Source organism: Moschus berezovskii, chromosome 28 (assembly GCF_049115385.1).
Source record: "Moschus berezovskii isolate FMDL1 chromosome 28, NW_MosBer_1.0, whole genome shotgun sequence".
NCBI classification, from domain to species: domain Eukaryota; kingdom Metazoa; phylum Chordata; class Mammalia; order Artiodactyla; family Moschidae; genus Moschus; species Moschus berezovskii.
The window spans coordinates 8,894,513-8,921,988 of NC_142487.1; the positions used below are offsets into that span (position 1 = coordinate 8,894,513).

Consider the following 27,476-nt stretch of genomic DNA (forward strand, 5'->3'; position numbering starts at 1 on the left):
TATTCTAAATTCTATAATACTAAATTATCTATATTATATATAGATTATGGACTACATGCTCTATATAATCTATATACTATGTATGGCTTCCTATGAATACATGTGTAGATCCCTCTACACAACAGGCAGTGAATATTTCTTTTAAAAGAAATACTCAAAACTAACTAGAAACGTGCATTCTGAGCCTTGAAAATGATCTGGCCACACTGCACTCCTTCACTGGCATGTACTCCTTTTTCACTGAAACCTCAAGTTATTACCCATAACAGAGAAGCAACCAAAATGTCAGGCGTCAACTGTTGTGCAAATGATGGGTAAGCCTTAGAACAGGATGTTAGTGGAGCTTTAAAATGCTTCATAATGATTTTAGTTATACTGGGAAATGATCATACTATAAAGTTAAATAAAACATCAGGACACAAACATATTTGTCACAAACCTTAGCCAGCCAGAGGGTCGATATTGTCCAAGAATGCAAACAGTCATGAGTTCTACCCTTGAATTACTTCAACTAAGCCTCAGTTCAGTTCAGTTCAGTTCAGTTGCTCAGTTGTGTCCGAGTCTTTGTGACCCCATGAACCGCAGCACGCCAGGCCTCCCTGTCCATCACCAATTCCCGGAGTTCACTCAAACTCATGTCCATCGAGTCGGTGATGCCATCCAGCCATCTCATTCTCTGTCGTCCCCTTCTCCTCCCGCCCCCAATCCTTCCCAGCATCAGAGTCTTTTCCAGCGAGTCAACTCGTCGCCTCAGTTCCATCATTTGTCAAAAGGAGCTAATGGGGAGCCAGACTCATTGTGTGATTATGAGGGTTCCATGAGCCAGTTCAGGATGAGGGTGCTGCAGGACAACTGACCCAGAGGAATATGTAATAAAAATGCTAATTTCACTTAGCATGTTTTCAAGGTTCACCCACCTTGCAGTATATATATCACAACCGTTTCCTTTTTAAGGCAAAAGGATCCATTCTATATAGAGACCTCATTTTGTCCATCCGTTCATTGTTGATAGACACCTGGTTCCTTCTACCTTCCAGCTATTGTGAATAGGCTGCTATAACACATGGGTGTTCGAATATAATATCATTTTGAATTCCTACTTTCAATTCCTCTGAGGATACATCTAGAAGTGGAATTGCTGGATCACATGGAAATGCTATGTTTAAGGAAGCCACCATACTGTTTTCCATAGTACAGAAACCATTTGATGTTTCCAACCAGCCCTGTACAAGGGTTCTAACTTCTCTATACCCTCACCAACCCTTATTTTCTGGTTTTTGGTTTTTTTGTGTTGTTTTTTTTTTATAACAGCCATGTTGATGGGTATGAAGTGATATCTCATTGTGGATTTTCATTTCCACAGTGTCAGAAGATGTTGAGCATCTTTTCATCTGCACAGCATCCTAACATAGAGTATCTCAAACTGGAAATCCTTGAGTTACTCAGTTGAAAAATACTACCATAGGAATACATTTAAATATGTTTAACAGAATATATACAGTTTCATATAATTAACAATTAAAAGAATGCTGATAGTCAAAAAATTCAAGATCTATCAAATGTGCATGCTCCCTCTCTCAGAATGATATCTTTAAATTTTTGTGCATGCTCCCTCTCTCAGAATGATATCTTTAAATTTTTAAGTTATCACAAAGGATCCCTGGCTTGCGTAAGTGGTAAAACACCATGGAACATATTTTTAAGTCACTGGACAGTGAGCAATAGTTTATGACTTGACACCATCCATGTGGTGGTGGTTTAGTTGCTAAGTCATGTTTGACTCTTCTGACACCATGGAGGGTAGCCTGCCAGGCTCCTCTGTTCGTGGGATTCTCTGGCAAGAATACTGGAGTGGGTTGCCATTTCCTTCTCCAGGAAACCATCCATGTATATGTTAGTTTTACATTTGTTAAGTAACTCATCAGTTTTTTCTTAAAATAATTCCCACAGATTGTTTTCTTTTTAAGTAAGACATTGCTAAGTATCTAACAGTGTAAATTCTAACACACAGTGAATTGATGAAAGAAATGAATCACAGGCATTATTTTAAAGAAGTAAAAAAAATAAATTGAATCATTCCTCCTGTAATATGTTACTAAGGCAAACACTCCACCGTTAAATCTTACTACAAACCAAACAACATTTATGGGCTTTCTGATAACACCACTTTCTATCTTTTCTTCAGTTTATCTTTCAGGTAACCAAACATTGTATACAGAAGCTAAAAATGCCATAATTTCTACAGCCGTCATCAACTAGAAAGTCAGGTACAGGATCAATGTCTTTGGCACTTGTCAACAGAATGAAGCTGACTGATTTGGTCATAAAACCTTGGAGCTGACATATTTAAGTTGCATGAACACATTTACAACATGAAGTTGCTATGATTCTTGATAACATTAAGGTCTGCCTGATTTTACTTTAAAACCTGTACTTCAGAGCTTACAGTTTTACAGAAGGGAAATGAAGCAGTTGATGGGTTATAGCTGATGGTTGGTTATCTTTTAATCCGGTTGTGAACCAAAAAAAGGAATGCAAAAATAAAGCACTGGTTCACAGTGATTCCACACTCACTGCCTCAACTCTGCTGATGTCTGGGCATGCAAGACAAGCCTCTATAAATGTTAACAAGGAAGGGAGAGAAAGAGGAAGAAGAAAAGAGGAAGCAGACAGCTGTGGTCCCTGCCCTCATGGGGTGTATAATCTAGAAATTAACTAGCAGCTGGTGAATAGCTGATCTGACAGAGAAATATACAGACTTTGACAATGGAAAAGTCATCAGAAGGTGTAACCACTTTCACATTCTAAGAGTTGAGTGTCAATGAGACCCAGGAAACACGGATGAGAGATGGGAAAAAAAGGAAACAGCATGACAAGGGAGTGATCCAGATGCCGATACCTAAGTGGGAGCCAAAGATAGCCTTGTTTCTCGTGAGACCACTAGCCCTGGATGCAACAGAGCAGCCAGGATTGCCAAGCATGGGTTCTGGCCAAAAATACTTCACTGGAATGTAATCAAGTCTCATAGCTGAGTTTAGTTCATGAGAAATAAAGGACATAAAGGAACATATTAAAATCACAATGAAACCACCTGACAAATCCAGAATGTGGCATATTCTACAAGACAAAGCCTTGTGTTTTCAAAAACTGAATATCATTTTTTAAAAACAGTGTGTGCACACTAAGTTGCTTCAGTCATGTCTGACTCTTTGCAACCCCATGGATGGTAGCCCATCAGGCTCTTCTGTCCATGGGATTCTCTAGGCAAGAATACTGGAGTGGGTTGCTATGCCCTCCTTCAGAGGATCTTCCTTACCCAGGGACTGAAACCGCATCTCCTGTGTCTCCTGCATTGACAGGTAGGTTCTTTACCACTAGTAATACCTGGGAAGTCCCCCCAAAAGGGAGAACAATTCAGGTTAGAAGAGGCTTAAGAAGCATAGTAATCAAAAGCAATGTGTGTTCCTTATTGATCTTGGTTTGAAAAACAAAACAAAACCTATAAAAGACATCAGTGATTAAATTGGGACAACTGGATCTCAGTGAAGAAATAGTTAGTTACTAGGACACTGCTGTCAGCTTTGTTAGCTAATGGCACAGTGCCTTTTCATAACAAACGTCCTATTTTCTGAACATACAAAAAACCTTGCATTGGTCCAATATCACCATGACTGCAGTTCACTTGGAAAGTGTTCCCAAAGTGGCAAAATGTTTAAAAATCCTTGAATCTTGGGGGTGGTTATATGTGTGTCACAATAATACATTTGCTATATATTCAAAATATTTCACAATAAAAATAATAAATAAATATATCTGAGAAGGTTTGCTCAGATATAACCATCTGAACTTTTTAAAAAAAACTTAAAGCTCAGTAGAAATTTTATATTCTGCAAAAGATGAAGAAAATTCTGAGTATTTTGTTATTTAAAATTATCTTAATTTAGAAGCTTATCTAAAAACACTAGAATTTACCTGATGTGCTGTGCTAAGTCACTTCAGTCGTGCACGACTCTTTGCAACTCCATGCACCATAGCTCACCAGGCTCCTCTGTCCATGGAATTCTCCAGGCAAGAATACTGGAATGAGTTGCCATTTCCTACTCCAGGGGATATTCCCAACTCAGGGATCAACCGGCAGGCAGGTTCTTTATCACTAGCGCCACCTGGGAAGCCCTAGAAGCCTATATAACTATATGACTCAGTATGAATAAGACTTAAAGACCTAAAACTGAGGCCCCTGAATTCCTCAAGCTGATTCAGTCCAACTTGTGGTAGAAGCTCTCCTGTTAGGAGAAGCCAAGATCGACAAATTGCAAGATAAATAGCAGTCGAACTTGGGATTTTAAATTTCTCTGTAAAATGTCCAGCTGTTAATTTGGCCAAATGCACACAGTATCACATTCCTAATAATGAAAATGTTGTACTTTTTTCCCTCAAAGAAGGAAAATACATTAAAAAGATGATGAGAAAACCAATATTTCCTGCAGAAGCATCCTTACCACTGAAACAAAGACAAAAAAAAGCCAAGGTAAAAAGGGGATTTTTGCTCTTTTCCTTTAGGTGGATTTGAAAAGGCAAAGGCATGTCATATTAATTCAGGATTTGTGGCTGAAAACGCCCAGATGTATTATTTTAGCTACGTGATTCTATGAACCTGAACTTGGAAAATGTCTCCTCAGCCTCACATCTTACTACCTCATTTACCATTATGATTAGAGCTCAAAAGTTTCTTATACGTGAACATACACGTTGTTCTTGCTTTTACTTAAAATTCTGCATATTTTGTGACTTCCCTGGTGGCTCAGATGGTAGAGAATCTCCTGCAATACAGGAGATGCAGGTTCGATCACTGAGTCGGGAAGATCTCCTGGAGAAGGGAATAGCTATCCACTCCAGTATTGTTGGCTGGAGAATTCCATCGAGAGGGGAGTCTTTGTGCTACAGTCCATGAGGTTACAAAGAGCTGGACATGACAGAGTGACTAACACTTTCACATTTCACTTTCATTCAAAAAATTATGATTCTTCATCATGAAATCTCCAAAATTCATACTGTACACCTTTTGAACGAGTTGTCTCTTTCGTTGCATTTTTCCCATGATACTGATGAGTTCTGACCCAAGAGGAACAGAACGGAAATTAATAAGAAGACTATGTTACGGCTTTTCTGGAGAACTGAAACAGAAATTTGACAAGAGCTGCCACCTTTCTTTTTCATCCCTTTCACTCAGATTTCTTTCCTTTTCCTTCCTTTCCCTAGAAATATTTGGGGCAACCAGGGCTCATATTGTATTTTGCTCTATTCTCCTGAGTGGTCTTGAGCAAAGCTAGGGAGATACACATGTAATCTAAGCCAATTAAACCCTGCCTTTCCTAGCTGGTGCTGAAGGCTTCCTCACTGAGCGTTGGGGTGCTCACAGCTCTCATACACAGCATCAAACAGTCCAGAGGTTTAATGCCATCTCCTTCTGTTTCCAAGCCTTATTTTCTACACAGAACCCTTTACTAAAGCTGCATGGTGAAAACAGTAAGATAATAAGCTTGAAAGGCAGCAAATGCATGTCTTTTGTGCCCCCACCAGCTGTGTGTCAGTGGACACTGGGTACCACTTGTCAAGGCATCACGGGTAGATGAATGATCAGCATCCTGACACAGTGACTAAGAACATCAAACCACATGGGAACAATTCCATTCATCACCCCAAGAATACCTGGGCATGATAAATGTGACAAGAACCAGTACCAAGGACAAACCGTGTTTCACTGAAATCCACCAAGTGGAAAAACAGTGAGACCAGGATGCAAACATGTTAGGAAACAAGTGGACTTTCCTTGTGTATAGAAAGCATTTAAAAGATGCTTGCTTCTTGGAAGAAAAGCTAGTTAAACCTAGTGTATTAAAAAGCAGAGATATCACTTTGCTGACAAAGTCCAGATAGTCAAAGCTATGATTTTCTCAGTAGTCATGCATGGATGTGAGTCTTGAACCATAAAGAAGGCTGAGCATTGAAGAGTTGATGCTTTCAAACTGTGGTGCTAAAGAAGACTCTTTAGAGTCATTTGGACAGCAAGGAGATGAAACCAGTCAATCCTAAAGGAAATCATCCCTGAATATTCATTGGAAAGACTGATACTAAAGCTGAGGCTCCAATATTTTGGCCACTTGATGCAAGGTGCCAAAAGACCCTGATGCTAGGAAAGACTGAGGGCAGGAGGAGAAGAAGGCGACAGAGGATGAGATGGTTGGATGGCATCACTGACTCAATGGACATGAGTTTGAGCAAACTCCAGGAGATCGTGAAGTTCAGGGAAGTCTAGTGTGCTGTGGTCCATGGAGTCACAGTCAGATATGACTTAGCAACTAAACAACAACAGCGTGAGATTACACCCCAGCCACCCACCGCGTCCTGCAGCGCCTCCAGCCTCACTCACCTGCCTCAGGTCCAGCGTGATCGTGACCCAGTGGTACTCTCTCCCGTTCTGGATACTAGGGCTCTGCCACCAGTTATTGGTGCCGTCGATGGCGTTGGATATTGGATGCCGTTCTGTTGAAGGAAAACAAAAACCCGCTACGCTCTCAGATTGTGGTTTAAGGTTTTTAACTCCTACACTGTAATACAGTGGAAATGAACAGCAGTAAGGAGAACACAGGCCCATGGCTTCGTAATAGAAGTCTCCAGTAATCGCTTAGGAAGGGGTACGTTCCTACGGGGGCCCCACTTGCCTTTGGGGTTGGCGCTGCTGCCATCGCAGACCCGGCACTGGGCATTGCGCATGGCCCGCCCAGGCACATGCTCCACCAGCTTGCAGTACGTCTCTGGCCCCTTTTCCCCGCAGGTCGCATTGGTGCTGATGTGTGCATTGCTGGCAAGGTTGAGGATGGCAGGGAACAGGCCTGAAAGTCAAAGTCACCAGATCAGCTCAGCCACTTGAAACCACAGGTCATATCACTGCATCTCACTCTGCTGGTGAAGCAGAAGTGTTAGCCACTCAGTCATGTCTGACTCTTTGCAACCCCATGAATTGTAGCCCTACAGTCTATGTAGGAGCCCTACCAGCCTCCTCTGTCCATAGGATTCTTCAGGCAAGAATACTGGAGTGGGTGGCCATTCTCTTCTCCAGGGGATCTTCCCAACCCAGGGATCGAGCCTGGGTCTCCTGCATTTTGGCAGGTGGATTCTTTACCATCTGAGCCACAGAAGATGGCCAATTTATGGTCACCAAAGGGAAAAGACTCTTGAGAGTCCCTTGTACCGCAAGGAGATCCAACCAGTCCATTCTAAGGGAGATCGATCCTGGGTGTTCATTGGAAGAACTGATGCTAAAGCTGAAACTGCAATACTTTGGCCACCTCATGCGACGAGTTGACTCACTGGAAAAGACTCTGATGCTGGGAAGGGTTGGGGGCGGGAGGAGAAGGGGACGACCGAGGATGAGATGGCTGGATGGCATCACCGACTCTGTGGACTTGAGTCTGAGTGAACTCCGGGAGTTGGTGATGGACAGGGAGGCCTGGCGTGCTGTGATTCATGGGGTCGCGGAGAGTCGGACACGACTGAGCGACTGAACTGAACTGAACTGAACTGAAAGGGAAAAGGGTTCTTTACCACTACTGCCACCTGAGAAGCCCAAGTACATTAAAAAAAAAAAAACCTCACCATGCATCTATTAATAAAAATAATAATAATAATAACTTACCAGGTAGTCTTCCAAAGACTTTCCACATAAAACAGAGCTAACTACCCTAGTAGTTTTATGGGCTACTCTGGTGGCTCAGTGGTAAAGAATCCTCCTGCCAATGCAGGAGACATGGGTTCAATCTCTGTTCTGGGATGATTTCCTGGAGGAGGAAATGGCAACCCTCTCCAGTATTCTTGCCTGGAAAATCCCATGGACAGAAAAGCCTGGCAGGGTACAGTTCATGGGGTTGCAAAGAGTTGGACACAACTGAGCAACTAAAAAACAACAAATTAGCAGTTCTATCCTAGGAGAATGACCCTAATCAAATCAATAAACTCTTAGTTTCTCAACAGAAAATAGTCATGGGATATTGTATTCCAGAGTATTAGTCTTAATTTTGAAACATAAAAGACTTACACAGTATACTAGGTATAAAACATGTTTTTTCATTTTTAACTTAAAGTTGGTCAATTTTATCACATGCTTTTGGGGTTTCTTAATTAAAAAAGGCTTAATGAATAAAACAGATGTACTTTTATGTTTAATTATGCAGTTGCTCAATTTATTCTTTTTATCAACCAGTAGTTAAGACACATACTTTATGCAATAAAATGTAATTCTTGGGAATGCTACGTACATGGGGGAGAAGTTGATACTTATTGTTTTTGGTACTGAGGTAAATATTAATCTTCTCCTTCCTTTATGACCACAATATTCTAGTAATCTGGTTTGAATGTATATTATGAACTGAAAATTTAAGATACAATAAGTTTGAAACTATAGAGTCACAGCTAAAGAGCTGCAATGGACTTTTCTGGGCTCTGGGTCATGTCTGTGCATTTAGATTTGCAGTACAATCAACCCTCTCCATTCCCTTCCCACAGACCAGCCAAGCGAGAAGAAAAAAGGTCACAGGAACTTAGTTAACAATGCATTTCTCTGTCAACAAATACTTTACCAGCTAACTTTAAAAATGTTCTCACTTTCTCTTTTTTCCTCCCCCTTCAGTTGTGAGACATCAAGAGAACTGCCCACTTCCTGCTTGGGGCTCCCCCTAACCTGACCTGCAAGGGCCTTGAGTTATGGAGGGAGTGGGTGGTCAGGAGGGCACCTGCTTCTACATTCAGGAGCCTACACTCTGAGTCACTGAGAAAAAGAAGTTTAAGCTGTATGAATAGCAACACAATTTCGGTAAATAATATCTTAATTGTAGGAACCAACAACAAGTTATTCTTGCACTACACAGGTTTTAGAGCACCCGCGTGCGTGTTCAATTGCTCAGTCATGTCCGATTCTTTGTGACCCCTTGGGCTGTAGCCCACCAGCCTCCTCTGTCTGTGGGATTTCCCAGGCAAGAATACTGGAGAGGGTTGCCATTTCCTCCTCCAGGGGATCTTCCCAACCCAGGGATCGAACCCGTGTCTCCTACATTGGCAGATGGGTGCTTCTTCATCTGGTTGGTATTGTAAAGACACTCCTAATCAAAAGAAAGAGAAACCCCTTCGTTAGCATGATTGTGTAGAAACGCCTTGAACTGACTAATTTCAAAAATCCCTAGTGGTACATTTGCCTTTCACTAAAACTAAATCTTTCTTCTCAGATAAGCTCATGTTTGGGGGAAAAAAATTCACTTAAAATTATTCTTTACTTATTACATTTGCTCTCGTTCCATAGTTCTAGAATAATTATTACTCCTCACTGTCTATGAGGGGCTTCCCTGGTGGCTCAGACGGTAAAGCGTCTGCCTGCAATGCGGGAGACCCAGGTTCAATCCCTGGGTCAGGAAGATCCCCTGGAGAAGGAAATGGCAACCCACTCCAATACACTTGCCTGGAAAATTCCATGGATAGAGGAGCCTGGTGGGCTACAGTCCATGGAATCGCAAAGAGTCGGACACGGACACAACTGAGCGATTTCATTTTCACTTTCACTTTCACTATGACCACAGCTGTGAGAGGATGAAAGAAAGCTGGATATTTGCACTAGAGGAAGCATGTTTGAAAAAGAATTTTTAAAAATTCCTCAGGTTGCTGAATGTTTTCAAAGACTACTGGAATACTTCAGTATTTCAGAGCTCAGAGAATTCTACTCAATGGTCTGTGGTGACCTAAATGGGAAGGAAATCCAACAAAGAAGGAATATATATATACCTCAGGGCTTCCCTGGTACCTCAGCTGGTAAAGAATCCGCCTGCAATGGGGGAGACCTGGGTTCCATCCCTGGGTGGGGAAGATCCCCTGGAGGAGGGTATGGCAACTCACTCCAGTATTCTTGCTGGAGAATCCCCATGGACAGAGGTGCCTGGCAGGCTATAGTCTATGGGGTTGCAAAGAGTCAGACACGACTGAGTGACTAAGCACAGCACAGCACACACATACCTAGAACTGATTCACTTTGCTTTACAGCAGAAAGTAACCCCACATTGTAAAGCAACTATACTCCAATAAAAATTAATTTTAAAAAACTGCACTAAATACACTACCGAAAGACTACTGAAGTATTTCAATAAAGAACAACTAACATGAGCTTCAAGTAGGAGGAGAAATAGGAAACTAAAGGGTGAGAAAGGGCACTGGGATCAAGAATCCACCAAGAATAAACGTTTGATTTACACATAAAATCAAAAGCAGAATGAGGACTGCAGCTGGCACATGGATCACGGATTTCCATCACCTGCCCGTGCACTTAATGAATGAGACAACTGTACACTTTTGTCGGGAGACATTATTTACTTTAGCTAATGTTACCATGATTTGCACTTTTGCCCTCATTCGGACACACGATGTATTCATTTTTTCATCCTATATTTAACCAGTGGCTAAAGACTTCATAACGCCAAACCCATCAAGCATGAAATAAATTCCTTCTCACTCACCAGCAGTTTTTTTCAATTATTTTTTAATTGGAGTGTAGTTGCTTTACGATGTCGTGTTGGTTTCTGCTGTACAACAAAGTGAGTCAGCTATAAACACACATATATCCTCTCCCTCTAAAGCCTCCCTCCCACCACCCCCCTCAACCCCTCTAGGGCATCACAGAGCACCGAGCTGAGCTCCCTGTGCTAGACAGAAGCTTCCCACTAGCTAGCCACTTTACACATGGTGGCGTATATATGTCAACTCCCCCAGTTCTTCTCCCCCTCCCCCTCCCTCGTGTCCATTCTCTACATCTGCATCTCTATTCGTGCCCTGCAAACAGAATCATCAGTACCATTCTTCTAGATTCCACATATATGCGTCAACATATAATATTTTTTCTCTGGCTTCACTCTATATGGCAGATATGAGACTCTGCTTTTTAACTCTCTTTCTTCACAGCCTGTCTCCTGAGAAACCTGCACGTGTGTCAAGAAGCAACAGTTAGAACTGAATGTGGGACAGCTAACTGGTTCAAAATTAGGAAAGGAGTATGACAAGTCTGTATATTGTCACCCTGCTTACTTAACTTCTATGCGGAGCACATCAAGTGAAATGCCAGGCTGGATGAATCACAGGCAGGAATCAAGACTGCTGGAAGAAATACCAATAACCTCAGATATGCAGATGATAACACTCTAATGGTGGAAAGTGAAAAGGATCTAAAGAGTCTCTTGATGAAGGTGAAAGAGGAGAATTTTGAAAAAACCGGCTTAAAATTCAACATTGAAAAAACTAAGATCACAGCATCTGGTCCCATCACTTCATGGCAAACAGAAAGGAAAAAGTGGAAGCAGTAACAGATTTTATTTTCCTGGGCTCCAAAATCACCACGGACAGTGACTGCAGCCAGGAAATTAAAAGATGCTTGCTCCTTGGAAGAAAAGCTACAACAAACCTAGACAGTGTATTCAAAAGCAGAGACATCACTTTACCAACAAAGGTTCGGACAGTCAAAGCTATGATTTTTCCAGTAGTCAGTACGGATGTGAGAGTTGGACCATAAAGAAGGCTGAGTGCCAAAGAATTGATGCTTTCGAATTGTAGTGCTGGAGAAGACTCTTGACAGTCCCTTGGACAGCAAGGAGATAAAACCAGTCAATCCTAAAGGAAATCAACCCTGAATATTCGTTGGAAGTACTGACATTGAAGCTCCAATCCTTTGTACACCTCGCGGGAAGAGCCGACCCACTGGAAAACACCCTGTTGCTGGGAAAGACTGATGAAGGCAAAATGAGAAGAGGGCGCAGAGAATAAGATGGTTAGATAGCATCACCGACTCAATGAACATGAGTTTTAGCAAACTCTGGGAGATAGTAAAGGACAGGGAAGCCTGGCATGCTGCAGTCCACGAGGTCGCAAAATGTTGGACACGACTTAGTGACTGAAAAACAACATTTAGTCACTGATGGCTGTTACAAAAAGTATTAAAATATTTTAGAGATTCCAAGGCCCTTTCCAGCACAGTGGGGGAAAAATAGGTGGGAGACAGAGAGAAATACCTCACAGGGTCTTGAAGAAGTCAAACCCCAGCCCCTGCGAGTTTGGCATTTAACACCCTTAACTTTTTTTCTCACATGGGGAGATGGAAAAATATCTAATCTCAGAAAACCCAGAGCGGGATGTGGGCAAAAGGCCCTGGAAGTGTTTTTCCAGTGTCTATTTACATGGCAATGGGCTGGAGGTGTCCTTGACAAAGGCAGAGTTTCTCACTGTAAGATAAACAGGCCATGAAGACCTTGGCCCGAATATTGTCTGTAGAAAATAACAATTTATCAGGACTGCTCCTCTTCCCACATAGGTTCCTTAATGCTTTTGTTTGATGACACCGTGAGTTTTTATTCAACACCTAAGTTTAGTAGAAGAGACCGTAGCTACAATTCATTCATTAAGAGGTTTTCTCTTTTGTTGCCACAAAACTGAAATTGAAGGGCAGCAATTAAAAAGCTTTTGCTGATCAAAATCATGATTGCACACAGGCAAAGCACAAAAGCACCTCAACATTCGTGGTTATCTTTTAATTTCAAATCATTCTTATTACCCTGGGAAGGCACTGCCTTTTCCCCTCCTTGCAAATTCTTACAGGAGGGAATTCAGTTTATTTTGTTGTTCAGTCGCTAAGTCACGTCTGACTGTTTGCAACCCCCATGGACTGCAGCACACCAGGCTTCCCTGTCCTTCACTATCTCCTGGAGTTTGCTCAAATTCATGTCCACTGAGTCAGTGAATTCAGCTTAAAATCAAAACACAAGTGCAGCTTTTCAGTGGGAAAATGAAAACTTTGCAGAATGAAAATGAAGTTATATTTTGCTTGTATCATTGATCCCGTCTGCAATGTTTATATTATTTGCTTAAATACCTAAAAACATCAATTAATGTAACATTTTCTGACCAGCCATTGCTTCTAAAGACCACCAACTTTTCCACAAACCCTTCAAGGTCTTAGTAGCCTTAGTAATCCCCCACCCCACCCCCACCCCCACCCCCCTGCTTCATCTGCCATTTCTGAGCTCTATCACATAGATTTCACTTGTTTATGCTTTAAGTTTTGGCATTCTCTTTATGTTCCAATGGCTACTTCATGGGTATGCAGTCACCTTTGGTTTAAAGCTGTGTCGAGACTGTCTGGAAGTTTTTCGTCATTTAAACAAGGACCTCCCCACACTTTCAGTTCTCATCAACTCTTAAAATTACGTATCTGGTTCTGGATGTGCCTCCTGAAAGCGTCAATCAAGGGCTGTCCTCGGGAGCACCCATGGACCTCTGGTCAAACCACTTGGCTGTGGAGATGCCCAATGCGTCACCATCCCTCACACCAGAACAATGACCCCAAGGAGGTTGCATCCACCAGATTACAGCTCCACTTAATCCAGAACATACCTAGAGGGACAGATTACAAACAAGGAAAGCATTTGCCATATCTTCCACCTGAGACCAACAATAGACAAATAGACCTGATAACCAGGGTAAACACCCCAATCAAAAGTCCAGAGTCATGTTATCTTGGTATTGACCTCACTGGGGTTGATAACACTGCATTTTCCGAATTCTAGCACCATTATTTTTTCAATGGTAAATTGAAAAAAAACAATAGTACTAGTAGCGATTGGGCTGCATCTTAATCCAGAAGGTGTGTGCTAAGTCCCTTTAGTCATGTCCAACTTGTGCAACTCTATGGACTGTAGCTGCCAGGCTCCTCTGTTCATAGGGGTTCTCTAGGCAAGAATACTGGAGTGGGTAGCCAGGCTCTCCTCCAGCGGATCTTCCCGACCCAGGGATTAAACCCGCGTTTCTTACATCTTCTCCACTGGCAGACAGGTTCTTTACCACTAGCTCCACCTGGAATACATAAAACTTAATGTGATCACTTTTCTTCTTTCTTTATTTATTTTTAAAGCTGTTACTGAATCGAGGATGTATATGAGAGTAGTGGTGGTCACTGTCTCCAGTTCCTGGCCTCACACTGGCTCTTCACACTCAACTTCAGTTCGGATTCTATTCCTTAAATCACTCAAAAGGCCCTTGTCAAGGTTTCCATTCCCCAGCATGACGTTCAGCTGGCCCCACAGTGGCTTCTGTAAACAAGGGCTTTTCTCTCTGGCTTTAAGCCCCTCTCCCTTGGCTCTCTCACGCTGCAGACTCCTAGCCTGTCCCTCTGTTACAGTGGCTTGCTGGCTGTCTCTGCCAGCGATCCAGACTCTCCTGTGACCCGATGTCCCAAGAAAAAGCAGAAGCGGCAGGTCCCTCCAACAGGCGGATCCTCAGGGGGAAGCAGGAAGGCATGTACTTTTCCCCAAAGCTATTTCCAAACACAAGAGAAGTGACACAAAGAATACGGGCTTGACGACAGAGGCTTGGGTTCTTCATCCCACGTGCCCAGCACTTCCTTGTTGAATACGACCAAGGCCCACGTGGGTAAGGACAGAACAGGGCATCAAACATGCGGGAAGTGAACCCACTGGGCTCTGGAATGGGCAGAATCTTAACAGTGACTGAAATTTAAAAAGTACAAGCCTCCCAGGGGGAGGTGTGGGACCTTCCACATTTCCCCAAACCAGTCCCCCATCCCATGACCCCACCCCCCCACCAGCAAGCACCACACAACCTGGGCAAAGATAGAAAACATGCTCTGGCTCCCAGTGATGAGGACACACCACATGAAAATGACGCTATGAAAAAAGTGAGTGTGACCTGAGGGGGAATGAAAAGATGACCCTTGGGATCCACAATTGTGATCCTTATCCTTGGGCTCTGCAGGAGATACCTGAAATTCATTCTGGGCTCAGCTGGGCAGACAGAGAGTTCAAGCAGAACTTCTCAAACTTTTATCAAATCACAACATTGTTACAAATGTAAATATTCTGCAGAGCTGGGCTGGGGCTAAGCTTCTTCATGGTTCAGTATCTATCTCCCTGGGGCTGCTGCTTTGACTTCAATAGATAAAATGATCTCTTGGGATGTTTCCCGCTCTAACACAACGGGGTTGGTTAATTTGGCTGAGGCTTGGCACAAAGTTCATCAGACTGATGAGTAAGATCACACTTCCTCCAGAGTGTTCTGTCACTATTTAACCAGAACTCTAGATTTCCCTGTCCTACATTCACATCTTGGAGACCTTGGAAAACTATTTTTAGAGGGAATTGGGGGGCCTTGGGTTTATTGTAAAGAAGGAAAAAAGGTCAAGGCCTCCAAACTGAAAGACGTAACATAGGAACAAGGTCCCCTATGCGTCAACCAGGCGAGCTATTAAAGCAAACCAGGGTCTTGACTCCTTAGCCCTGTTCATCCGAGTGGTGCTGCCCCTGGTGAGTTCATCCATACTGAAAAGGATGCTGTTGAAGGCACAGTGAAAGGCTTCAGGGATATTAAAATGTAAAGAAGTTTACGTACCCTCCCTGCCTAATGCTGACAGAGATCCAGCCCTTTCAGCTCATCGTGTCCTGATGCTGCTGGTGTTCTGACCCGCTGTCTTTTCACAGAGGCCTGGGGAGGGCCTTGCACAGCTGGGAGGAGGGGGCGGGCCAGAGGGGACAGCACAGCAGAGGACATCCCCTGACCACCCTGGGATCTTGCATTTGAGCTTCCAGGAGACAGTCCAGGTCTAGGTGACAGATGAGAGGAGAGGATCTTAGCAAAACAGGGCCATTCTCAGAAGGAGGGGAAGTCTCCCCATCCTAGTGAGGAAAACATCTGGAGAGATGCAGGGAAGGTCAAGGATGCAGCAGTGGCCTTGGCGCCTCCCCCCCCCCCACCTTGTCTGATTAAATTTAAGGGTTCTCAAGTTATTTTTTGGAAAAGACCCTGATGCTGGGAAACATTGAGGGCAGGAGGAGAAGCGGGCAACGAAGGATGGTTGGATGGCATCACAGACTCAATGAACATGAGTTTGCGCAAACTCTGGGAGACAGTGAAGGATAGAGAAACCTGGAGTGCTACAATCCATGGGTTCACAAAGACTCAGACGTGATTTAGCGACTGAATGACAACAATATTAATTTTCTTTCATTTAAAAAATTCTTCCCTATATATTCATTAAAATAAAACAGTCAGGCAAAATTTAGTCTATTTCTGCACATTAGTAATGAGGAAATCAAGACCCAGGCTGGACCACATAAACAGGTAACTCTCAAACAGGCCACATTTATGTACAACTTCTCTTTTCTCTTAATTGAGTATATTTGACTTACAATGATTCAGGTATATAGCAAAGTGATTCATTTATACATATATTAATACTTATGGGCATCAGAGAAGGGCCAGATCAGCTCTCCATACATCCTAGACTTTTTACTGAAAAAGAATAAACACTTAAGAAAAATTAACAAAGGAAATTTAAGACCAATACACTGAAAACTATGAAACATTTCTGAGAGAAATGAAATCATATCAAAACAAATGACAATGCTTCTTATACATAGACAGGAAATCTCAACATTATCAGCACTTCTCCCCAAACTGATCTACAGATTCACTCTAATTCCTACCAAAATCCTAGCCGTCTCTTTTGTAGAAATTGACAAGCTGACACTAATGGAAATGCAAAGGACCTAGAACTGTCAAAGCAATTTAGAGAAAGTCAACAGTGTGGAATGGTTTACACCCCCTAGTTCAAAACTTACTACAAAGCCAAAGGAATCCAGACAGAGTTAGCTTAGGAATAGACACATGGATCAACGGAGCAACAGAGAGTGCAGAAATATATATCAAAAATCTAGCCAATTCCTTCAAATATTATTTCTGAATTATTGGAACACTGAATTTGAAATCATGTCATTTACAGTAAACCCTCTCATGCACAAATTTTCAGGGAGTGTTTGACCACAGAAAAAGAAGTGCAACTCAACTTGGTCAATTATAATGGTTAAAACAAACCAACAAAGTGGGAAGCTCTAAAGGCATACTAGATGTTCTGCTCATATTTCTGGAGAGAATGGGCCATTCTTTCATTCAGTAATAAGTGATTTTTATCAAACAAAAATCCATCTGTGACATAAATTCTGTGTGCCTTTGTTCTGTTCCTGAGAAGGCCAGGCTGGCTTAGCCCCAAGAGCCTGGAGGGGAACAGCTGTCTTCCACTTAAACAACATCCTCCAAACGCAGGCAGGTAGAGTTCTTTCGAACAAAAACTCTATATAAAAATATAACTCCAAGAGATGGTCAACAAATGCAAACAAGACTGAAGTCAATAGAGTAGTCACTGTCTTTAAACTAAAGGAAAACCCAGCGCAGTAGAAATAACCAGTGTTTTTAACCAGCATTCTCTTTCTGTTTTCAGTGACATTATTTTACTGCAGTAACTTGGGCGATGGTGGTGGTCAAGGCATTCAGAAACAAAAATTCCTCCATTTGAGCTGAGGCACACAGGTAGTAGGATTCCTCAGGTACTTCTCCTGCCTGCTTGACTATAGCTCTGGGGATTCAAGGACCACTGGCCACCAGAGTGTGGAACATTCTAGAAACTCAACAAATACTTTTTGAATATGTAAGGTTATGTGGTGTGTGTGTGTAGTGTGTCTGTTGTGTATGTGGGGGGTGACAGGGGTGGGTGTTGGGGATATAGAAGGAAAAATGGCTATTATTTTTCTGGTGGAGCTAGGCGGGAAGTCATAAGCCAAATACTGAAAAGATCTCCTAAAAATGCAAACGACTAATCTTCACCTGAGACCACAGAGGCTGTAATCCCTGGGGCTGGGGCCTCCACATTGATGTGATTAAAATCAAACCTGCAGCCCAGAGAGAAAATGTCTGTATTAATTGTACCCTCTCTGTGAGGGCTCAGAGGAGTCAGCAAACAGGTGAGCTGTGTGTTTCCAAGACAGAAGAGAAGCCTGGAGGAGTAGATGTCACCCAACAGGAAGTTTGGTGAGGAAGCCACCAGGAGCTCAATTCCCCTCCCTCCCCATTCCTTGCCCACCACTGGGCTGCTGTTCATTGCAACATGAATTTATGTGACTAGAAGCAAGCAAAATATAGACACTAATTTCCACTGGCGCTACCTGACTCTCCCAACCATTCCTCCACCATAATTTCTCATAGAGAATATTTCTTTCCAGATACGCACTTGGACTTCCTCCATCAAGAATGTCCACTTGGAATCAGAATGAGGGAAGCTGCTGAGAGCAAGGACCACAGGACACATCCTGACTTGGGGCCCGGCTGGTGGAGGACCCACTACAGGAGGACCCTGTTCAGTCCATGAAGCTGAGAAGGTAAATGAATGAGCAAACAGGGGAAAAATGAGAAAAACTGACTAGAAATGACAGCAATCCCACAAGAAAACATCACTCCAGAGCCCAAGAAGGTATCAAGGATTTTATGCCAGCTCCCTTACAACAAGAGCAGTGGAGTTCCCAAAGACATCTCACAAGTTCATGAATATCTCGAACTCTCCCACCTCTAAACTTCTAGAGTGAACAAAAGTACAGCCACGAAGTCAGGGCAGAGGTGTAAAGAGCTGGAAAAACTAGATGGTGTAGAAAAACAAAAGACAGAAATGCCAGAGCTGGAGATTTAGGAGGAAGGGTTTGAAGGATGGACAATGGGAATTTTGAGGATGGGAAAGAATACCCACCCCTGGACAGAGAAACAGAGACAGCAAGTATGCCAAGTGGCAGAGATAGTTCTGGAAATAACTATTTCAATTAGAATCGCAAAAGGTCCATCTTGAAGGCTGATTGTAAAATTCCTTCCACCTCTGGCATCCAAAGAGGAATAAGGTTTCCATCCTACTAGAAGTCCTAACTCCCTCATGTGATAGTCATCTCAACAGCCAGTGATCATCTGCAGTGTCACAAAGAGGAACAAAGGCCAAAAAATCAGGGACCTTTTAAACTTATTTAATTTTTGGCTGCACCTTAGGCACTATGGGGTTCCCTGGTAGCTCAGTGGTAAAGAATCTGCCTGCAATGCAGGAGGCCTGGGTTTGGTCCCTGGGTCAGGGGGATCCCCTGGAGAAGGGAATGGCAACCCACTCAAGTATTCTTGCCTGCAGATTCCCACGGACAGAAGAGTCTGGTGGGTTACAGTCCATGGGGTGGGAAAGAGTCAGACATGACTGAGTGACTAACTAGGGACCTCAGTTCCCTGATCAGGCATCGAACCTGCACCCCCTCCACTGGAAGACGCTGTCTTAACCACTGGACCACCAGGAAGGTCCCCACTGGACCACCTGTTTAGTTTTCAATTAGCAATAATCGTGCCTCGGATAAACCTCATTGGCTACGATACTGCCAGTGCGCAAAGCTGGACCGCCTTTTTAAAGGAAGAAACAAAAATGGAGAGGGGCGATTTGGATAAGGAGAATACAGAAAAAAGAAAAGAAAGGAGTGGAAGACGAAACCAAGGTGACCAAAAGAATGCCATCAACTGGGAGAAACAGGAAAAGTAGTCTTTGGAGCAGGAAAGAATTCATGTGCTGGGCCTGAGATAACAAGATAATCACTTTTGCTGAGTAAAATCCTGCTGTGACAAAGAGATTAGAAGACATTTAAATGTGGGATGCACAATAATCAGTGTCGTGGGGTGAGGTCTTCTCCTTTCTAAATGTCCCCTCTTAACTAAACAGGATCTGCTCAACTTAAGCATCTTCTTGAACATTGTAGAGTTTCCTGAGACTCTGGCAGGAAGTTACAGAACAATGACACAAAATGCAGGAAATCTTTCAGGGAATGGGAAAAGACAGGCACTTCCCAGAAACACTTCTGGGGCTAAATCTGACATTCCCACCAGCAAGACAGGAGGCTCTCTGGCACAAGAACTGGAGTCACACTGCCCGCTGGGCCAGCAGATCAGACTTCAAAGATAAGTTCAGGAATGAAGAGATTCAGGATTCAGATGGTCGAATCAAAAAAAGGGGGAGGAAAAAAAATGCACACACACGCTGAAAATAGGATCTGATGTGTCTCCACGGCATCTTTTCTGGATTAACCTCTGAAGTAAATGCTCACCTAGGCAGAAAGCTATCCACCGCGCTGGTCTGGAATCTCACTGCTCCTATTGTCTATCTTCTGCCTCCAAGCAAGACACAAAATGGGAACAAGCTGTCCCAAAGAAAGCTCTCACCATCCAGCCTTGAGAAAACAAAGACTCTCGGGGGAAGGGTCTGTGCTGTGAAACGGTTACTCTGGGCGCTGGCTATCACCCTCAGTATAGAGGACGTGAAGATGCAATGAACCTAGCCAGAGTGTGGCATTTTACACTGAAATAGCTCCCTGGCAGGCATGTCCCAACAGAACCCAAGTTCGCAACCTTACCTAAATTACTTTAATAAGGGAGTTTTCCCCCCCATTAATTTTGAAATGCATTTATTTACTCAGCTGTGCATGGATGCACGTTAGTATTTTAGAAATAAAAAAAGTAAAAGAATTATTTGCAAGCATGTAAGCAGGTTACATTCACCCTGCTAGAGAAGCTGTCGCTTATCTTGCTCAACCTAACATTTCTGAGGAATATCACTAACAACTACTGCTAAGATCTCCGAGCAGGAGTTCTCTCTAGTTATCTCCATTTAGCTTTGTATTCAGGATGCAGGCTTAACTTTATTCCTCAGGAATTATTTTTAACAATTAACTTTTCCTGTGTCTGCTATAGGTGTTCCAGCAATAAACCAAAATTTTTAGAAAAATAAACATATTATCCATAACTTCTAATAGTGTTCTTCTCAGACTTAACCTCTCTACATCACAAATCACCTAAATTTATTTTTAAAATAAATTATTTTAAATATTTATGGCTTTTTATTTATGGCTCCAGGAATAGCCCATGAAGGCTACAGTGAGCAATACTTTCAGAAGGACTGCAGTGTCAAGCAATCCATCAATGAGCTATAGTTTTTAAATCCAAAAGATCTAGGAAACAAGGCTCTAACACCTTCTGTCAAAGGCCACGTTGAAAGGGACAAGTTGGAAAGTGAAAAGTTGACAGGTGTATATGTGTATTAGTGATGCATTTAGCATCCGGCAGTGGGAATATTGAAGAAGTAGGAGAGAGGGAGGGCAGTGGAGGTGGAGATGGGAAGAGTGTCTCTTGTTTTGTCAGGAAATAATCGGTACCTTCTTTATACTATCAGGATGTGCTCAGGGGGAAGTAGGTTTTTATGAAGTAGCTTGCTTTTAAGAGTTACAAGAAGAGACATCTAAGGGAAACACTCAAGAAACTAAAATTAGTAGTTGCCTCAAAAGTAGGTGACTTAACTTTTTTCTATACACCTTTTGGGTTTTGTTTTTGCTTTTTTAAATTTTGTACCACGACCACGGATTACCTATTCACAACTATTTTTTGAAATTACTTGATTCATAAATAAAGATATTAATGTCAACGTGACTCAACAAGACAGGTGGCTATTAACCACCAGGGACATTGGCAAAGCAATGTAAATGGCAACCCACTCCAGTATTCTTGCCTAGAAACTTCCATGGACAGTGGAGCCTGGGGGGCTAGTCTGTGGGGTCACAAAGAGTCAGACATGACTGAGCAAGTGAACACACTTGCAATGGACAGACATGAAGATGGGAATAAAACAGCCCCCACCCTCAGGAAGTTCAGGTCAGGGGGTGAGACCGATCGGCCAGCCACTGGCTTAGCCACCAAGATAAGGACAACAATAGCGGTGAGTGGCCAGAGCACCAGCAGTCCAGGGAAGGGCATGTCATAAATACTTCAGCAATGACGGGATCAGGAAGGTTTCTGCAGGGCTTAGGCCCTAAATGGGAGGTTTGTCCAGCACTGAACATCCCATGTCACTATGAATAGGGGCACAGAGGTCCCAGGTAATGCCCCTGAGCTCTGGGCTAGTGGATCCCAGACTCCTCCTTTGGTCCCATCGGATGCTCCAATGTCATTTTTTGTGTGTGCATTATGAGGAGTTTGGGAGGCATCAGTCAAAGCTCATAGGATGGTTTTTCTAGAAAAATCATGATGGTGATGGTGCTGAGGAGGGAGAGCAGGGGAGGAGGGAGACCCAGTGAGAGAACCATCACAACATTTCATGGGAAAGACAAACAGTTCCTGAGCCTTGTCAGCAGTGGAGACAAAATAATGGAGATGGATTGCACAGGTTTTCAGGAAGTCAAGTCAATAGGTCTTAACGCCCAAGTGAAGGATGATCCAGGCTGGGGAGGATGCAGTGCAGGTGCCACGGATAAACCATCATCATGGACCACATGCCTGTGATGCTGACATACCCAACACTGAGCCAACATTCTCCTGTGTTACTGAATCACATCAATCCTCTCCGTCTCACAAATCAGGAAGGCTGACATCCAGAGATGCTGAGAAACTTAATCAACCTCATGGCTCATCAAAGCAATGCAGCTGGTGTTTGAATTCAAGTTGACTCCAAAACCAGACTCTAAATTCGAGACTATAGCAGAGAAGTGATATTCTATATTTGCATGTAGTTATGTCCAGAATAGTAATAATGATGCTTAGATGGTTTTATTGAGGGCTACCCCCCAGGGTTAGGCATTGTTCTAAGCACTTTTCATTCCATCATGAACAGTCTTTCCAAGGAGAAACCATGACTACTCCCATTTACAGATGGCGAAACCAAAGCACAGAGAGGTTAAGTAACTTGCCCAAGCTCCCACAACTTATAAAGCCAAAGAATAAAACATCTAAAGCTTAAAGGCATATCTTGTTATTCCCCCCACAAAAACTACTATAGATGATAACGAGAACTTACAGAACTTTACGAAAGAGTTATTCTAAAATTGTAGAATTGTGTCTCAAGGATGATTACCTTGAAATAAGTGGTCATGTAAACATGTTCCGATACTGGTGATTCTAAGAGTGGCGCAAAGCACCAAGGAACAGCTTGTGTTTATTTCCTATCCTTGTTGCATTTGAATTCTCCATCATGTTATATTAGCTACAGATGTCCGCTCTGTATTTAATGTCTGGAAAAGTGGAAGAGAAAAAAGGAATGGGCCAAAGTCTGGGATACGTAGGAGGTGGGCAGTGATGTTTTTATTACACAAACCTTGTTTCCAACTGCTAAAATTAGTATTTTTTTCTTGGCTTTTACTTGGGGAATACAGTTACAGGGAAGAAAAATGCACCTTTAAAAGCCATTCGGGTGCACGCTTTGCTGGGCAGCACATATATGCTCAATTTGAATACTACATCCTTTATGAGAATGAAGTAAATTTCCTCTGGTCATAGAAGAGAGTTTTTCCTTTATCCTTGGAACTGTCTACTTTTACTTAGAAGAGAAAAACAGTTCAAAACAAGATTTGATGAACTAAACTGTGAAGCAACTGTGATTCCATGTAATTGCCAGCTGTGGACTTAACACATTATTGTTAGAAAGGTACCACCTAGTATTTTGCACTTCTAGGAACAGCTCACTTTACACAGGTTGTATCTCAAAGAAACTGAGTTATTGGGCCACATATCATGAGGTGCGTGCCTGCGCACTCAGTCGTGTCCAACTCTTTGCCTGCCAGCACCTCTGTCCATGGAATTTCCCAGGCAAAAATACTGGAGTGGGTTGCCATCCCCTCCTCCAGGGGATTTTCCCAACCCAGGGATCGAACCCTCGGTCTCCTGCATTGCCAGGGGATTCTTTACCACTGAGCCACCAGAGAAGTAACAGTAATCCAGAGAGGCTGTGAAATGATAAAGGATTCTTAATAAGGGACTTCCCTGGTGGTCCAGTAGTTAAGACTTTGCCTTCCAATTCAGGGGCTGTGGGTTCCAACCCTGGTTGGGGAACTAAGATCCCACATACCTCTTGGCAAAAGAACCAAAACATAAAACAGAAGCAATGTTGTAACAAATTCAAAAAAGACTTAAAAATTGTCCACATTAAAAAAAAACAATCTTAAAAAAAATAGAATTCCGAATAATCTAAAAGTTATCGGATGATTGTTCTGAATATGTATATATATATGAGTACCAGATAACTAGCTCACTGATGATGCTAGTCTGAATTATTTCATTATTGCATTATGAGCTAATGATACTATTTCACTGCTCATTCATGCTATATACATGGGACCCCAAATTGTATTTTAAAAAGTGAAAACTTCCTCAAAGGCGCCTGTAAAGAGAGTGATGGTTGATGAGGTGGGGGTTGCAAATCTGGAAGGCAGTGTGACAGATTCAAAGGCCCTCCCGCTGTGGGTGGTTTTCCGTAGCATCTTAAAGCAGGAAAGCCCCACGGGGTCCCACTTTCTCCAAACACCATTCACAGCCGCCAAGGCCAAGTGCTGCGCCCGCAGGGGCGCGGAAAACATTCCGGGCATCTCCCTAGACCAGGACTTTCAATTCTTAGAACAATAAAGCTGAGTCCAGCTGCTCTCCCTCCAGCCTGTGGGAAACCAGGCTTTTCACTGTCAGCAATGCCAGAGAAAGGCGTTCAGCTTGCAGAGTAGCAGCCCGCTCTCCCGCGAGGCCGGCCCCTTTCTTTGCAGGCTAACTATGCAAATTCCCTGCATCCCTGCCCGGCCGCGCGCGGAGAGGACGCGCAGCCATTCAAAGTCCGGTCGGCCCTCTCCGGTCCAGCGCGTCCCCCGCGAATGCGCCCGGGAAAAGGACGGTCCCTTGGCTGCGGGGCGCACAGCTGGGCAAGAGGCCAAACACGCATCTTTCCCACGCGGGTGCTGTGCGCTCCGCTTCCCTACTTTTGACCTGCTCCTTCCTGGGTTTTGAATAACACGTTTATCTTTGGGAGTGTGCCGGGGGTCACAGGTTGCATAGACGTTTTCAAGACATATTCGTGACCTCCTAGCCAACAAGCGGCGCCCTGAAGGCTTAGTCTCTGGGGAGAGCGGGGCACGAGTGTCCGCAGAAAGGGGAGGAGGGCTTCTCGTCCTCCCAGGCAGTGACAGACGCTTTGAAAGTTGGCCGCGGATCTCTGCTCTTGGCCAACCCTGCCCCGCGAGGTTGCCAGGCATCCGAGCCCGCGCTCCCTCACCCCTAAGTGACCGCGGTCTACTCTGGGCGCGGAACGGCCGGTTCGGCCACCTCGGGGCCTGCACCCAGAGTGGCTGGGAGGCGCCCGCGGCGGGTCCCCAAGCCTGAGCCTCCCCGTGCGTTCCCCGCGCGCCCACCCTCCGTGAGTGGCCCAGGGACCCCCCTTTGCCGGGTCTCGGACACCGGCTTTCTGCCGCCTGACGGTAAGGGTGCTCCGCGGACGCCTTTCCCATTCATTCCCCGCCCGCCTGCCCGCCGCGGCCCGGACCGACAGCCAGGCCCGCGCGGCTCTCCACTGGGGCCCCCGGGTCGCCAAGGCAGACCCGGGGACTCAGAGCCCTAGGCGCCGAGGAGGGGGCCGCATCCGTCTGGAGTGCGCCCCCGGCCCTCTCCCGCCTGCCCGGCGACCTTTCCAGGGACTTCGCGGGAGACCCACGTGTCGGATCCCCGGCCGGGGGTGAAGGCGGATGCGCACACCGACCTCGGCGCGGCCAGGCGTGGGGCTTTGTCCCGCAGTCCCCCGCCGCCTGGGGACCGAGACGCGACCCGGGCTCACCTCTCTGCTGGCCCTGCGCGGAGACCCAGAGCAGCGAGGCCAGGAGCGCCAGCCCCGCGCCGCCGTCACGCATCTCGCCGCCGCGCTCGGGTCGCTCCGGGGTGAAAGCGGCGACCGCGCGCGGGGACTCCGCCGAGGGCGAGACTGCGCTGCCCGCCGGCCCCTCGGACACACCCCCGCCGACCTCCGCGGCGCCCGGCCCCGCCCACCGCCCGCAGCCCGCGCGGGAGACCCTGCCCCCTACCCGGAGACCCCTCCCCGCGGAGACCTCCCCGGATCGGAGACCCCTCCCCCCGAGACCCCTCCCCAAACAGACTCTCTCTCCCTAAAGGCCTCCCCCCCCGCACAGGTCCCCTAACCCGAGCCATCCCCAGCTCGGGGGTGAGGGTCGCACAGCCGCCGCGGGCTCCGATTTGCCGGGGAGGACGGAGAAAGTGACTGGAGGAGGAGCCGGGGTGGGGGCAGATCTGCCGGCCTGGGCGGTAGATTCCGAGAAAGTATTCACCCTGCTGACCCTTCCCGCCCCGCGGGGGCCGTGCGGCCGAGCCAGGAGCCGGGACCCCCGAGCAGCAGCCACCGAGACCGCCGCACGAGGGGCGGTGGGGGGGATCGGGATCGCCCCCAGGATGGGACCCCGGGCTCACCGACCCGTATCTGTGGCCCCCAAGGGGTGGCCTGGGCCTCCCAGGAAGGGACTGGGGCTCGTAACTACCAGCTTACCCCCTCTGCTGTTGGCAGAGAGTTTTGTGAAGCCTTTTCTAAAAAGGAGTAGTAATTCGCTTCCCACTTTGTCTAAGACAAGAAAGGTCGCTTGGATTTAATTATTATCATTCGCATACCCTTACAGTTCGAGATCTTATGGGGGAGCGGGGAGAAGGGAGTACAGTCTGGGGAGAAGGGAGTACAGTCTTAATAGGATATCTCAACTGCTTTGTTGTTTTTTTTTTTTAAATACATCTGGTCCCTGTTAAAGAATTTTTAATTTCCTCTGATTTTTTTTTCTATTGAAAGTATTCATAACAGTTTGCAGATCTTGCTTTCTCACAATATAAACAGGCGAGATAAAGTAAGTGACTTATTAAGGCCCACGCTCTCATAAATGTCTTTTTTCTTTTTTTGCCTGATAGGGAGATCGTTATATTTCAGTTGTGTCAATCAATGTGATAACCTTTCCAATTCTAGTTTTTTTCAAGACATTTTCTTCAATGTTTAATAAATAAAATGTCATTATAATATTAGCAATTATTATTGCTTTTAAGCATAGAAATACAGAACAAGAGGGTAGAGTTTGGCCCTTTATAAAGGATGTAATATAGTTGGGTGAGAAGGTAGTCATCACAGTACTAAATTTAAAACAGAGATTCTTAACTATTAAAGCATTGAAGTAGTAAAGTATTAAGTATTTAAGTGATTAAGTTCAGTGTTTAGCAAGTGATCAAGTATAAAGCATCTAATATTAAAAGATAGAATTATAACTATTTCTGCACCAAAATAACTTTGCATGCACATTATACATGGGCAGATACATCTTTCTGAGTCTTAAGAGCATTCATGCTGATGAACTGGTGTGATTTTCCCAGTTCTGAAAGACAGCAGTTAATTACCCTTATGTGAAGAGGTGAGGAAATGAGTTCAGGAGGTTAAGGTCTCAATGTCAGCAAATGTCTGGTGTCAAGCCAGCCCTCAGAACTGATTTCTGGTCCAGAGTTCTCTGCTTGCTGCACTGAGACCCTGGAGGATGAACTGAAAGGCAGCAGCGGAATCACAGGGGGTCATCTGTACCCCCATATCCTGGGTACCTAGGATACCAGGTACCCAATGTCTGGACTTCAGACCCTATCTTTGAACTGCATCAGGGAACTCAGGCTCCTGATCTAGAGAAACAAAGGGTCAACACATCTGAGGAGTAAAT

General features: G+C 44.5%; 1 protein-coding gene and 1 pseudogene across 1 annotated transcript in view; both read right to left on the bottom strand.

Annotated features, from left to right (window-relative positions):
• The window catches only part of LAMA1 (laminin subunit alpha 1), a 123,199-nt gene extending 97,562 nt beyond the window's left edge, over positions 1-25,637 (bottom strand). The window contains exons 1-3 of the mRNA XM_088833522.1: positions 25,565-25,637; positions 6,723-6,893; positions 6,431-6,543 (exon numbers count right to left, since the gene is read on the bottom strand). Of these exons, the coding sequence (XP_088689648.1) occupies positions 6,431-6,543; positions 6,723-6,893; positions 25,565-25,637 (357 nt within the window). The remainder of the gene's footprint in view (positions 1-6,430; positions 6,544-6,722; positions 6,894-25,564) is intronic.
• Positions 19,262-19,337, bottom strand: LOC129549921 (U4 spliceosomal RNA; annotated as a pseudogene).
• Positions 25,638-27,476: the final 1,839 nt, after the last annotated feature.